We start from the raw sequence: 15,382 nt of genomic DNA, 5'->3' as shown, positions 1-15,382 counted from the left end.
ATTAATGTGGAGCCCTTAACTACTCCACGCTTCCTAGCCTAGGCGAAGGGTTGGGTGCATTAAAGCTACAAACTTTTTTTAATACGTGAGAACCCAGTGCCTTTCGATGCTCTGAAAGGAAACGGTTCGCATGGAATTCATAAGAAACGAAGAAAGCAGCCTATTTTTTGGACCTCCTACCACAGCTGCTCCAAAGTTTCGAAAGAGATGCGGAGGCAGACAATGAACACAACAGTTTGGCAAAGCCACCAAAAAAGAAAAAAAATATGGCCGCACATTTGCTTGCTTCGCAGCAAATATTGTTGAAAGACGTTTCTTGCCACCCCTGCATTATAAAATACACTCCAACCCCCCCTTCCCCCCTTTACGTTCTTCATGTAGTGAATGCAATGAGATCTGCTCAATTCATTTTCCCTGCCTTCGCACCGCCCACAGGCATTTGTAGAAGTCTTTTGTTTCTGTTGTGCTTGGAACAGCTTGAGCAATATTCTTTTTGCTTGCTCTTATCTCGCCTTTAGTTAATTCCTACCGTTTTCAAGTTGTATTTCTATTTGCTACCATAAAAAACAATCACATGTATTCTTAACTCAGAGAACACCGGTACTTTCGCTCCTCCGCTGACATTTTGCTTCAAACGTGCCTGACGTTGCCCTTGCACAGAATGTGAACACATATGAGCTGTGGCAGCCATTGTAAGTTGTTTTGAACAGTCCAGCTTACATATACTTCGTGTTCAAGCCTTCTATCGCCTCTTTTTGGGCTGGGTTTCTCAATCAAGTGACAGACTGACAGATAAATATATTCATGCTTCGGTACACCAAGGAAGCTTATCGTGAAAAGGAGAAGGCTTTACAAACCTCCTAAAGGGACAGCCAGCATATTTTTGTGGAGCATACTCTCCACCTTAAATGAAAAGGCATCCCTTGAAACACCTTGAACTGAAACAGTTTTTTTGGTAGGACCCTACAACGTTGGAAAGCGGAATCTTTAGACCTCACAGCCTTACACAGGTTGTCAAAACGAATGCACGCAAATTTGACAGTGAGCCATGCGGGAACACATCTTTTTAAGTGTATGCGAGGTGAAAAGAGGTAGTTAGAAACTTTTCCCCCACTAGAACCATAATAAACTGCACTCATTCCTATTCCTTTATGTGCTTTCTGAATCACGCAGTTCAACTAAAGCACTGTTGCATACCAATGGTATTCCCGTTTAGACCCTAGAAGGCACCACCTCTCAGACTTCACAAAGTTTAGTGCGAAATTAAAATCACTCCCCAATTTATTTATAAATTCTTTGTCGTTACCTCGCTACATAAAGGGCTAGCTTTCATATAAGCTAGACGACATGGCCGCCACAAAAAAATTAAAAGCCGTTCCACTCAATTTGAAAGCTGTCGGAAGTGCAGAGCAGTGGTTCGCCATAACGGGCTGTAGCACTGTTATCCGCTCACTGCTACCACCCAACGCATTTCAAATTTCTTGCCTTCACAGTGCTCGCGCGCCCCCTATCTGAAACTGCGCCAGTGGGAGTTTTGTTCTTTTTGTGCTTGCTTTTCCTCCCACACGTGCTGGCGTTGCACCGCCACTTTTTTTCGCCTACTACCGTAAAAACCAACCCAACGAGCGTTCCTAACGAAATGAATGCGGGTGCTGGTGGTTAACTACGTATATTTTGCCTCAAATGTACCTGCAGTTTTCTTTGCGCTAAATAACAGGGAGACATATGACAAGCGCCAGCAGTTCACAAGTTCTGAACGCTCACGACTATATAAACCACTTGGCTCTCGAACCTCTGGGCTACACCGCGACGACAGCCTCTACGACGGAACGCCGTGTGGCTCTACTTGGGTCCAGCGAGCGAGCTACAACGACAAGGCGAGCCCCTAAAGTGCTCTGCACTTAAGCGTGGTTGGCCGTCCCTTGAAAGCCTCACCTGTTGTGCACAATGATCAGGGTTCGCGTCTGCCACATCACCTCCCGGGCAGCGTCGAGGAACGACTCGTTCGATGTCAGGTCGGGCAAGCCGGCAAACACCACCACAGGGAAGCTGTGCTTGCGCAGGAAGCCGCGGCACCCAGAGAACCCGCCCCGGTTGGTCGTGAGCGTTCGGGCGGTCGCGTTATGTTTGAGCTTCTGCGGAACGCGGCACTTGGCCGGCAGCGCTCCGTCCAGCTGCAGAACGATGAGGTCCTGCGCTTCGGCGAGTTCGTCGGGGTCACCCATCTCGTTGAGGACCCCGTCCACCAGCTCGACACAGCTCAGCATGTTGACGCCTGCAAAGTATTCAACACCCACCACATCCCAAAACAACATCACAAGTGCAAAGGGGAAACTGAATAACTGTAAGCACGAGTGGCTGACCATCAAATGATGAAGCAAGGACTCAAACAAAAGTTTGAAATTTGGACCAAAACTTGTCAGGAGCAAAGATTAAATAGAACTTTGTTCAGTTTGAAAGAACCAGGCTTTGGTGACTCACTAATACCTGTGCTACACGTGGGTTTGGATGGACATTTGAGTTGAATGGCCTTTGAAATTTGAAATGCCATTCGAACTGGAAGGAGTTCCGTCGATCTACACGAGAATTCTCAAAGGCAGTTGAAAGTTTCTCAGCTCGTCCACCATGTTTTGGTGTCGCCACTGCTTCCCTGTTTTGTTCTTGACAAAAATTTAATTTTAGAGTTAAAATGGGCAACAAAGATGATCAAAGGTGAACATTGGTGATCAAATTGATAACAATCCGAAAACCACACACAACACATGCACAAAACAGCCAGTTTTTTTTTTTCTCTTTTCGCACCGCCGCTGTTCAAAGTACCAAGTTACGTTGTAATTGTACAGCGAGTGGTAGGAAACACAAACAAGTACAAAATTAAAAAGACCTCGCCCTTTAAACACCAAGTTTTACTCGTCAATTATTGTTTTTGTAATTATGGTATGCAGGAACTGTGTGCAAGGGTACAACTGTTTGCGTTTCAAAATCCTCAGAGAACCTCATAGGTCGTTGGTGGTACTTCTTTGGCTAAAATGGCATTTTAGCCAAATGCCTTAAAAAAAACGTCGTGTAGCCCGAAAGTGGCATTTGAGTGAAATGGCATCCGACTCAAACGCCTTCGAAAAGCTCGTGTAGCACGGGTATTCATACCCCTGTCACACGGCATATCTAATGACATTTAGAGCAAATGTCATTCACTCTAAATGCCATTATTTCGGCGCTACACGAGAATACTGAATGACATTTGAGGCGAATGACATTTAGCGACTAACTGAGGTTCGGGAGCTCATTCAGCAGCCAAATAAGTAGCCTCGACAGCAGCGGCGCGCCGCTAAAGAAGAAAGTTCAGTAATAAACCAAACAAAACCACTTATAAAAACTGTCAGTAAACTTGTATTTTACCCTTCACGTTTTTTTCTTCTTTCAATTAAACAAAGACGAACAAGTTCTAACAAAAAAAGAAAATCTATCCACAACCCTGATACGGATTTATTGCGGACTTGTCTTGGTTCATGATGTCTGCTTATGTCACCTAAAGCGGTGATTTTATTTATTTATTTATTTATTTAATACCCACAGCGCCAGGGGCATTACAGTGGGGGGAAGAACACAACAAAATAACACAGGGTTGAGGGTTGCAGTCAGCCGCACACCGGCCTTACAGCATTGCAAGCGCACAAAACATCTGTAAAATGCAGACATACACCACAAATAAGCACCTATAAAATCATTAGGTTCACAGAACGCAAATAGAAAAACACTCAAAACAACCAAACTCGTTAACAAACTTCAAAAAGAACGAATCATTAGGTACAACCGATACAATGTCACAGGGAAAGTTGTTCCAGTCGCGAATAGTCTGGGGGAAAAAAGGATGACCGAAACAATTGAGTTTTAATTGTTTAATTTTAAAAAGGAATTAGTATTTGTTTCGTTTTAGAAAAACTGTTCTGCTGAAAACATTACGGATGCACTTGAACTGTAATTTTGCAATTTTGCGAGGTTGCTAATCGTCCCCGCTTTCACTACCAAATGACATCTGTTTCGCCGTGCAGTCCCGCACGGCCACACCGAATGTCGTTAACAGCTAATGTCATTCAATTTGAATGAATGACATTAGCTGTTAATGACATCCGGTTCAATTTGAATGACATTAGATTTGCCGTGTGACAGGGGTATTGGTTGCCTTACAACTACAAGTAATTTTTTTAGCCAAGAAAATGGACCAAATACTGCAGAAATTGCAAATTTTGACCTAAAAACATGCAGCATGGACAGGGGTGATGTAATATGGGTAAGCACTGATAACATAGTTATCAGTGCTAAGTGCGCACTACTATTCAAGTGATACAATCAAACGGAACTAGAGGCCCCAATACAATCTCCCAGTCATGTTCCTAGGTCAGCTGCTGCTAATATTTTGTGACATCATAGAGCCATGCCCCGAAAGAGGTTGCTGAGTCGCCACTTCTCCATTTGTATTCTTTAATACCTCGATTACTTGCTTGAAGTTTGCGATATGATTGGTGTCGTTATTAGGACAGAGAAGTCTTTTCAATGAACGAAGCTTGTATTTTGTGTTCGTCGGCCGTTTAAATCGTCTCGCATGCTTTGAAGGCAAAAGACTAGTGTTGTGCTGCTGAGCACAAGGATGTGGGTTCGATTCCCGGCCGCGGCGGCTGCTTTTCTAATGGAGGCGAAAAGCAAAAACGCCCGTGTGTACGAGATTTTGGCGCGCGTTAAGGAACCCCATGTGGTCGAAATTGATCCGGAGCCCTCCACTACGGCGCGCCTCATTGCCTGCGTTGCGTCGGCGGGTTAAACCCTACAATCAATCAATCGATCAGTCAAAAACTATTATCAAAGACTTTTCCACTGCTTCAACATGTTTTCATCCATTTCTTCGCTTTCATTTCTTCGTCTTTTGACGTGGATTACTCCCGACAGGCATACGGGCCCCAATTCCTGCGTTACTTTCCTCATGGTCCGACCTCTCATTTGTCTGCACCTGTTGTTCAGCTGCCGTCACGTGCCCCTTTCATGAGCAAAGTTACAGCTAATTTTTGTTACACTCCGGTGGGCTGCTGGGTTTAGCACTGTTGTTAGTACCCCTGCCTCACAGCTGTTCAATCAGGGTTTGCGTAGCACACGAACCAGTGTGTTTTTATTTATTTACTTTCTGTTTACAAGGTGGACATTTTGGTACTATTTGTGTTGGTGGACAGCAACGATGACTATAGTCCCCTTTTGCGCTTGATGAAACATCTAAGGCTTTCAACTAAAAATTAAAATTTCCCTTATGTTTTATGCTCTTTGAGTTGAGAAGACTGTAAAAAACAGTACAGCAAGCAAAGACCATTACCACTGCAGCGTAATACCTGTGCTACACGAGCGCTTCGAAGGCTATTGAATCAAATGTCATTGGAGTTGATCAAATGACAACTTTGAGCCACACGACGTTTTCCAAAGACCTTTGGTCGAAATGCCATTTGAGTCAAAGGAGCCCGACAACTGACCTTTGAGAATCTCAAAGGCCACTGACACGTGAACGTTTGTGCTCTCGCGCACAGTTCCCGCATGCTGTATTTACAAAAATTATTGTTTATGAGCAAACCTCGGTTTCAAAAGAGCACACTCAAATCATTTTTTCTTTTGTTTTTGTTTACTATCACTCAGTCTCGATTACAAAGTAACTTGGTACTCTCAACACCGGCGGTGCAAAAAATAAATAAATAAACTACAAATTTTGTGCATGTTGTGCTCATGTATGTAAATTACAATCAATCTTATCACTCACAAAGGGGTATTTTTTGGCCTGACATTCAGATTTTTTTGCCAAGTTATGCGAACGAAACTGACCCGCCACAGCGGCTAACGCGTTGTGCTACTGAGCCCAATGACGCGGGCTCAATTCCCGGCCGTGGCGACCGCTTTTCTGATGGAGGCGAAAAGCAAAAACGCCGGTGTGCTCGAGATTTCGGCGCATGCTAAAGATACCCAGGGGGTCAAAATTAATCCGGAGCCCTCTACTACGGCGCACCTCATCGCCTGCGTTGTGTCGGCGCGTTAAAACCCCCCATCAGAACAAAACTTGGCAGCAGCGGAGACGCCAAAACACAGCGGGTGAATGCGGAAACTTTCAAGTGCCTTTCAGAATCACCGTGTAGGTCAGCAAAACTCTTTCCAGTTCAAATGGCAGTTCAAATTTTGAAGGCCGTTCGACTCGAATCTCCTTTCAAACGCTCACGTAGCACAGGTATCACTCCTTGAATGAAATGCGGGCGTACCAAGCGGTAACAAAATGCTCGCGTGCCAAACGACAAGGGAAGGACTTGGGAAAAGTTTTGAATTTTTATTTTTAAAATGAAAAGTTAAAATAATTTTTACTACTCTTTAATTTAATAAAGCCAAAACTTTTACAATTACTGCAACTGGATGCAAATATCCAACCGAAATCAATAAAATTTTTAACCTGGTCTGGGGGAGTCACCTCCCAAATAGCAGAATTCTCGACAGTTCTGGCCCCGCGGATGCAAATAGTGGAATTACAATGGGAAATACACAAAAACCGAACTATCCAAACAACCCACGACATAAAAATCATGAAAATGAACTGATTGATATTCATGTTAGGAACCAAAAGACTCACTGTGAAGCCGGTCAAATTATATATTCCACCTTCACGCGTTCTAACCAGCATATGAGTGTTCTGGTATTCCAAATACAGCAGTGCTCACAACCATACATTATGATACCGTGAGTACCATGAAGGGTAAGGGTTCCTTAATTCACCGCCAAAGAAGAAAATGCTTGCGTTTTGCTTTTGACGCACTATGCCCTTAATCCTTCGCGAAGTGAGAGTGCACATGAGCAACACATCCCAAAAAAAAGACCAGGGATGAGACGAAGACGACAAACAAGCGCTTACTTCCAACTGAATTTAATGCAAAGAAACGCGCACATAAATATACATTCTATCGCTAAGGTATGGCAGATACAGCAGCTACACCACAGCCACGTGCACAAAACAGATCAAAACCCACTGACGCAGACATCGAAACAAGTGACAAGGAAGATAAGACTACACAATCATCTGAAACAAAAGTTCACCATTGGGTGCCCACGTAAGTCATCTCATTTTTTGACAACAGAATGGACGGGGCACTTATGCACTTATCTCCTTCGCTTATTATCACCGCTGCCTCAATAATATCTTGGGTCAGTGCATGATACATGACCGCTGACAACAAGACACTCATCAAACAGTGGCGTGCAACCTGCCTGTTCCCAGTGCCTGTTCACTGCTTGATGAGTGTCTTGTTGTCAGCCCTAGTGGTCATGCACTGACCCGAGATGATATTGAGGAAGCGGTGATAATAAGCGAAGGAGATAAGTTCCCAGTCCATTCTGTTGTCAAAAAATGAGATTACTCACTTGGGCACCCAATGGTGAACTTTTCTTTCAGATGATTGTGTAGTCTTATTTTCCTTGTCACTTGTTTCGATGTCTGCGTCGGTGGGGTTTGATCTGTTTTGTGCACGTGGCTGTGTTGCAGCTACGGTATCTGCCATCCTTTTGTGATAGAATGTATATTTATGTGCGCGTTTCTTTTTTCATTAAGTTCAGCTGGAAGTCAGCGCTTGTTTGTAGTCTTCGTCTTTTCCCTGGTCTTTTTTTCGCGCTGTGTTGCTCATGGATTACCAACTAGCCGGAGCCCTCACGCTTTTGAGAGTGTACGCAAACTGCTACAAAATTACTGTGTCGCGAAAACGAAATCAACAAACGCACTGTTATTTCACTCCAGGTCCCTGGCATCTCAGCAGTCATAAGAAAACTTGCCTACAATGACAAGTGAATGCAAAATTGTTTTAAAAGAACGCGCAGGACCTTCAAGAAAAGGGCAGTTCTTGAAAAGTAAAGAATGAGAAATGTCAGGCCAAAATGTCTTTGGGAATCCACCGAAGTACAAATTTAGTTGCTATAGGTGTTTGTGTAGTATAACCTGCAGCGCCGACCTTTGTCTGCCTAAAAACAGTACAAAATAGCATCGTCTACCTGTGGGTCTTCACCACGCCGGTCTCCGGCGGATTGAAGGGACTGGACGTTGACATCCACCAAACTTTAACGAGTTCTATTAAGTTCCCAAAAGTTTGATTCATACAAAGAAGGGAGATTGACACCCAGCGACCAGCACGTGTAAGTGTTCAGAGCAGAAAAATTAGCTATCAGCTGTCAAACCACAAAGGAGCAAGTTCAGGCTGCATGACTTACCGCGGCAATACGTCGTGTTACACTGGCAGAACGCCGTGCAGGGACCCACCACTTCACTAAACTGTATCACGGCTTGCTAACTCAACCACATCGACCGACAGGGTGTGCATGGCCACTCCTTGAAACCAAGGAAGGTCGAAGAGCATTGCATTACCATCGCGCGCAAACCGGCGCCATAAGACACACGCACTGGCCGGATTGGATTGCCGCTGGCTTGACTATTTCACGCTTTGTTTCCCTTCTTTTATTTATTTTTTTTTTGCGGTTTTGCTGCAAAAAAAAAAACATCTTGTTTTCTGCATAAAGAAAACTATTGGATAGATATTCTGTTCAATGAATACAATGTATAATTGCATTGATCATGTTTTTTTTTTAAAGAAAATCTTTCTAGCAGACGATGCGGCCGAGAAGTCCGGCCGAAGAAATTTTGCCTGGCCGAGAAGACAAAAAACACTAGAGCTTGGAACCGTATTCTCCGTAGAGTTTCTTACAATATAAGAAACTCTCTGCTGCTGTCGACGCACTAAATTCACCGTGAACTGTGAATTCGCCGAAAGCCTGTTCTTATTGGCTTTCGATTTCGGTCACTTGCTGCCGGTTAACAAAACGGTTGTGTGGAGTGCCAACGAACTCCAGACTTGCCCCCCCTTTCCAACCCAACCTTCGAGCAGTGGAGGGCTTCCCTGGCAAGCCCGGACCCGGATATCCAGCTTAAGTTGGTGACCCGAGCACGGACGGCCAGCCGAAGTCAAGGCATCCCGGACTAGGGTCGCCTAGCGTCACTAAATAACCGCTTATTTAGTGGCTCTAGGGACGCCTTCCACGGGGCGACAACCACACATCAGCCTCTGCTGGAGAAATAAAAATTTTTTCTCTCTCTCTCTCTCTCGTCATTTTAGCGTTGAATGACGTTTACGTTACTAAAAGCGCATATTTCTTGGCAGGCAATGAAAAACTGGGCGAAATTCAGTGGGAATGACAACGTAGGCCTGTCTTTGCTATTCAACAACAATGGGGCTTGTATCGCACGGCTGAGAACATGGAGGAAATCTTCAGCCTGCTTAAAAGTGACGTGATTAGCCCTTAAGTTGAAATGCGAGTTGGGCGTATTACCATAGGTTCAAGATTGTTGCAGTGCAAACAAAACTCGAACATGAAAGAACACAGGACGGAGCGCCGTCTGTGCGCCGCCGCTCCGCTGCCAGCGCCATTTTCGTGCCCCGCTCTGCGCCGCCGGAGGCTCACGCTACGGTAGGGTGGCTAGCCTTCTAGTCGGGTTACCGGGACCCGACTGCGCAGGCGCGAGCGGAGAGGGCGAGAACGTTTCCCCTCAGCGGAGCAAATGCGCGGGCATGGCGAAGGCCGGCCCGCGGAACTAATCCACCCTACCGCAACGAATTTGCACCTGCCCAGTCGGGCCCCGCTACACGCTAACCTTGGCGTAGCGGACGGTACCCGCTATGCTAAAACTAATTTCGGCGCGCCGTCGGCGCTGCTGTATTTTGATTTTCTTCGAGAGTGGTGGGGGAACGAGGGAATATTGAAAATTGAAATTGAAATTAGTTTATTGTGAAGCGTCCGCAGGTACAAAATACAAACAACGTCTCATTCCTTAGCCTTCGGCTAGTTCTGGATCCATTCAAAACAGATGAGTATCGGCACGCATACAACAATTCAAGGCAAACAAGGTATAAAGGTAAAGGCAGCCTGTGAGCAGCACAGCACAAAAAATATGACAACAATTGAACCAGAAAAATTCAGAATTAAAGCATGACCATGCAAAAACACTTGATCAAGATATTTGACTGGCCAGGAAACAAAATGAAATACAGGGGACAAGACAAGATTATCACTTGCGTAGCAATACATAAATATGATCAGCATTCTATACCACGAAAAAGAGTGTTATTTCAGGACAGGGAAAATAAAAAATAAGCTTTCGAATAGGCCGCGACATTGGAAATTAAAGAAAAAACAACCCTACAAGGAAGCTCGTTCCATATCTTCACACCAGTATACTGCAATCGTCGCTGACCGTATACGTTGTTGAATGGCGGATATTAAATATTTGCCTTGAGAGGCAGAACGACTATTTAATAATAGTAGCGGGAAAAGGTGAGTTGTGTATTATTTGATGCAATAACAAAACTGAACGGTAATCACGTAGCAATATCACCACCATTAGCTGACTGTGAATGAACAAAAGTTTTGACGGAGAGCGCGGAATTAATTATCGTTAGCGCTCTTTTTTGAAGGCGCAAAATTGGTTCAATGTACGTGCTGTAAGTAAATCCCCATGCGTCTATGCAGTAAGACAAGTGCCAGTGAAATATCGGTAAGTATATAGTGCGCATTGTCTGAAAATCGAAGTGGCGACGACTTTTGGTAAGGATAAAACAAGCATACGACAGTTTTTTTCTAAGATTGTCAATTTGGGGCCTCCAGTTAAACGCTTCGTCTAGAATTACTCCTAAATATGAGATTGTCTCAACCCGATCAATTCCGATATCACGTATGCGCACTGTGATTTGTAAAGTATTGTGGGCTTTATACGGGGACCTAAACACAACATATTTAGTTTTAGAGCTAGGTGTTCAGTGTGAGTTTGTTAGATACAAACCATTTGCGAATACTTTCTAGTTCATTATTGATAATGCACTCAGCATCCAAAAACTATTTAGATTTTAGTAATATTGACGTATCATCGGCCTACATAATAGCCTGGTCACTACGCAGACAATCAAGCAGGTCGTTGATAAACAGTGTAAAAAGTGAGGGCCCTAATACGGATCCCTGCGGAACTCCCATGTTTATTTCTTTGAAGCTCGAGGTATGTTGGTCTATATTTACGGCTTGGTGGCGATTGCTGAGGTAACTTCTGAAGAACTCGAGAGCCACACCCCTAATGCCATATCGTTGTAACTTAATGAGTAAAATATTATGGTCAACAGTATCAAATGCTTTTTTTATGTAAAAAAAACAACGACTGGATATTTCTTATTGTTGATAATGCCATCATTAATTATGTTAGAAACAAACTATTGCCGTTGTAGTAGACTTATAGTTTCTCGAAACCGTGCTGATGCGGTGAAATTGTCATTTTTTTATTAAGGAACTGTATAATCCCTCGGCTATTGGCTTTTCAAATAGAGTATTAATGCATCTAAAAACAGCAATTGGCCTGTAATTACCATGGCCATTCGGGTCACCAGTTTTCTATATTGGAACGACATGTGCCGTTTTCAAAGTATCGGGATAAACACCAGTGAAGAAATCCCTTAATGAATAGCGAGGTCAAAGTGGGGAAAAAGTGTTTATGTTGTTTTTAAGAACAGATACCGGAATAGTATCGATTCAAGTGGTCTAGCAGTTTGGCGACTGATATCACTTCTTTGCACGTTATGCCCCAAAATGCAAAAGATAACTCATGCCACGGATCGAGGCAATTGAAGGCATTCAGTGTCACGCATCCCGGCTATCAAGTTCGTGCCGACTGCGGAAAAGTGATTGTTGAAATTTTTAGTCAAGGCATGGATATCGGCTGAGCAGTGTAAAACGGGTAGCACCCTTTTTGGGAACGTTAGGTCGAATAATAGAATTGATGGTCGCCCAAAGTTGTTTGCTGTTCTCTGCTGGATGATTAATTCGTGTACAGTAAAACTGCTTTTTTTTTGTCTTCGCATCATGGCCACTGCCATATTTCTATGTTTCTTGTATTGAAAAGAGTAATATGCATTTCCTTTGTTTTGTTTCATTTTTTGATGCCAATGACCTCGAATTCTTATCGCTTCTAAAATCGCCTCACTCATCCAAGGGTATATCGGATGCTTATAATATTGTTTACGGCGGACTTCACGGCACCTTTCGAGTACGGCTTGAATTCTTTCGGTCAGCGGTCATAGGCTCAAATTCACTAAAATTGTACTGGGACAATAGCTTTGCTGCTTTAGTAAAATTTGTTATAGTGACAAACTCAGCGTTAGTTCCACGTTCTTGGTCCGCATTCTTTATGCGGTATAGGGCGTTATCACAGGGCTTCGGACCGCGTGGTGGCGCTACCTGCGCGGCGGTGACGACGCCATATTTAAGGTTGCACTCCGCCGCGCGGGCAGCGCCTTTCCCAACGCTAAACGTGGTTTGCGGCGTGGTGATGGCAGGAACGTTCGTGCGGACGGTGTTTTTTCTTCGTGATTCGTGGGTTTGCGATTGCCTTGTCGTAACGAGTAGTCAGCATTGTTTTCGCTGCGAAATTCCGGATGCGCTGTTCACGACTCCTACAACCGCAGGCCCTAAGCAGGCCGAACGACGAAAGCAAGGGCGCCGGGTTTTTTTTTTCTTCTTTTGCTGTTTTTAAGCGAAGGCCAGGGCAGTGCTTGGTATGCTTTCGCGCGACGAATGCAACTGTCCGACTGTTCGACAGGCTCGCATAACCCGGTCCCTTTCGGCGATTTCGCGCTACGCTCTCCGCCGCTCACCCCCTCTCATCTCCGATGCCCCTCTCTCGCGAGGGGCGTTGGATTGGATTCGAATGGATTGGCTTGGATTGGATTGGATTAAAGTGGATTGGGTTGGATTTTGTTGCGTCATAGCCGCGGCAGACGCACTGGCGCCGGCGCATGTGCAGTACTCTCTCTTCCGCGGTCTCCTCTCCTTCAGGCGCGCTGCGCATATAACCGGTGTGCCGCTCTCCAGCGGCCTTTCGGTCGACGGTTGCTCTCCGCTCGCGCTTGAACCCCCCTCAGCGTCGCATCACACCAGGGTTCCCGCGAGGGGAGGTGGGTGTAATTTTATCAATAACTTCTTTGGTAATTCGTCGAATAAAGACATACAGTCTTCAAGCACTTGCTAGCCGTTGCTTCGAAACAGGGAAAGGAAAAACAAAAATACCCGGCGCGCTTGATTTTGTCGTGCGGCATGCTTCGGGTCTGCGGTTTTAGGAGACAAGCGCAGTCCGGAATTTCGAAGCGAGAATAATGCTAGCTACTCGTTACGACAAGGCATTCGCAAACCCACGAATCACGTAGAAAAAAAGACCACCCACACGAACGTTCTCGCCAGCACCACGCCGCAAACCACGTTTCGCGCTGCCCGCGCGGCGGAGTGCAACCTCCGATATGGCGTCGTTGCCGCCGCCCGGTCCGAAGCCCTGTGAATACACCCTATAGAAATGCAATACTCAGGTGACCAGAAATCGCTGTATCATATACACCAGACAAAAAACAGGCAGGAACAAAATTACACAAAATGTAATAAATACACGGGGAACTTGTTTCAGTTATTCGTGTTGGCGTTGAAATATAATTATGAAAACTATATGAATCCAGGAGGTCTGTGTATTCTTGAATGCCACTGCCTAAAATATCGATGTTTGTGTCGCCTAATATGACGGGAGCTCGTTTATTGTTTTCCGTGAGCAGAGCTAAGTCTGTGAAGAAAAGGCTGCGGTCAGTCTGAGGTGCCCTGTACACGACTCTTAAAGCTATGTCGTCAAGCTCAACAAAGAAAATTTCAGAGTCGGAACGCACACAGCAAATGACATGGTTCAAAAGTTAGAGAGCTCCTCATATACAAACCAACACCACCTCCTCGGTTATTAGAAATTCTAGGACGGGATTCAAATATGTAGTTTGGTATGTTGTAGCACTCGGTCGGCATCAACCATGTTTCTGTTACAGGGATAACATCATACAAAAAGCAGTGCTGCGCTAAAAAAAGCGTACAGAGTCTCAAGAGTTTTCGCAATACTCGGTGTATTACAGTGCAAAACTGATCACCTGCAAAAGACATTAAGATAAGAAAAAAAGGGTGGGTCTGGTGGAGGGGGGCACCCGCAGAGGTTTACGCTACTTGGGCTAGATCGGCTTCTGTGCTTATTCTAATCGTCTTCGAGTTATCGGATTTCTTCATAAGAATTCGGCCTTTGTTAACTCAAGCGTAACGCCAATTGCGTCGCTTCTTTGCAGCAATAGCTTTGCCAAGTATAGTTGCTTGTACTCAGGGCAAATATGCTCGTTCACATAAATCGGTGCAGTGCCAGTCAGTCCCAAATCTGAAGCAGTGAGGCGCACTTTTTTTGAAGAGGCGAGTAGCTCGTCCCGGGCAGAGCATCACAGAAACTTTACGATAATGTTCGACTGGTTTTTGTCCTTCGTTGGCACGCAGTTCGCAAAACTAATGTTAGCCAATGATATTTCTTCGCCGACCTTCTCGGCTAGAGCAAGAACAATATGGGTTTCTGTTTTTTCAGTGGTTTTCGGTACGCCCTTTACCAGACTAGATCGCCGGCTGTACTGTTGCTGTTCTGTCAGTTCAGCCCTCACAGTAACCCGTTATGTTTTCAAGGCACAGTTTTCACTCTTCAGGCGGCTTTGGTCGGCTTTCACTTCCTGTAACTACTTCTTTGCTTCTTCAAGAGATTTCTTGAAAGAATCAAAGCAGTCACCCATGTGCCCGGCAGACTTCTTTAACGTTGCAAGCTCCTGACCAATGTGAGAGTTCATTTCCTCCATTTTGCATTTAGTAAGCTTAACAAGTAAGCTTCCAAGCTCCTTCACTGTGGTAGGAAACTTGTCGAAAAGGACCCCTTTCTTCTCAGTATCGTTACCCGTTGAATCAACAGACATTGCACGGAACGAACCAGGCACAAGCTAGAAAAATTAGAAGCAAAATGCGAGTTACACACCTGAAATGCACAAATGCAGTGAGCTGGCTGCCAGTCCTTTCGTGTCTGGATCGTCCCCTAGTAGTGATGCATAACCCGGTGCGAAGCACAAATTTATGTGCTACGATCGACTACGGTTCGACAGCTACGACGTGTCGGAGTCGGCGCAGTGGCGTCCAGGGGCCGAATTCTCTAAAAAACGGGCGTCGCTTTGAAACGACGGGGTAGCGCCATTGAAATGTATGTGTTCTGGGGTTGGGGCCGCCGCTTTGAGGTGGGCAGCATGAAGCAGGAGCTGCAAGAAAAGCACTGTGGCAAGGACGCGAAGCGACAAGTGAAATGACGGAGGGCAGTGGGTGTCGCTTCGCGACCTTGCCACAGTGCTTTTCTTGCAGCTCCTACTTCACGCTGCCCGCCTCAAAGCGGCGGCCCCAACCCCAGAACACATACATT

The 15,382-nt window shown here is 45.1% G+C and overlaps 1 protein-coding gene across 1 annotated transcript in view; it reads right to left on the bottom strand.

The window, feature by feature from the left end:
• The window catches only part of LOC144141072 (uncharacterized), a 46,676-nt gene extending 38,207 nt beyond the window's left edge, over window positions 1–8,469 (bottom strand). The window contains exons 1-2 of the mRNA XM_077672582.1: window positions 8,269–8,469; window positions 1,936–2,275 (exon numbers count right to left, since the gene is read on the bottom strand). Of these exons, the coding sequence (XP_077528708.1) occupies window positions 1,936–2,267 (332 nt within the window). The 5' untranslated portion in view covers window positions 2,268–2,275; window positions 8,269–8,469. The remainder of the gene's footprint in view (window positions 1–1,935; window positions 2,276–8,268) is intronic.
• Window positions 8,470–15,382: the final 6,913 nt, after the last annotated feature.

This window comes from Haemaphysalis longicornis, unplaced genomic scaffold, assembly GCF_048455015.1.
Source record: "Haemaphysalis longicornis isolate Haplotype H1 unplaced genomic scaffold, Haemaphysalis longicornis Haplotype H1 scaffold_6, whole genome shotgun sequence".
In the NCBI taxonomy this organism is placed as follows: domain Eukaryota; kingdom Metazoa; phylum Arthropoda; class Arachnida; order Ixodida; family Ixodidae; genus Haemaphysalis; species Haemaphysalis longicornis.
This window is presented reverse-complemented; position numbering and strand designations above follow the sequence as displayed.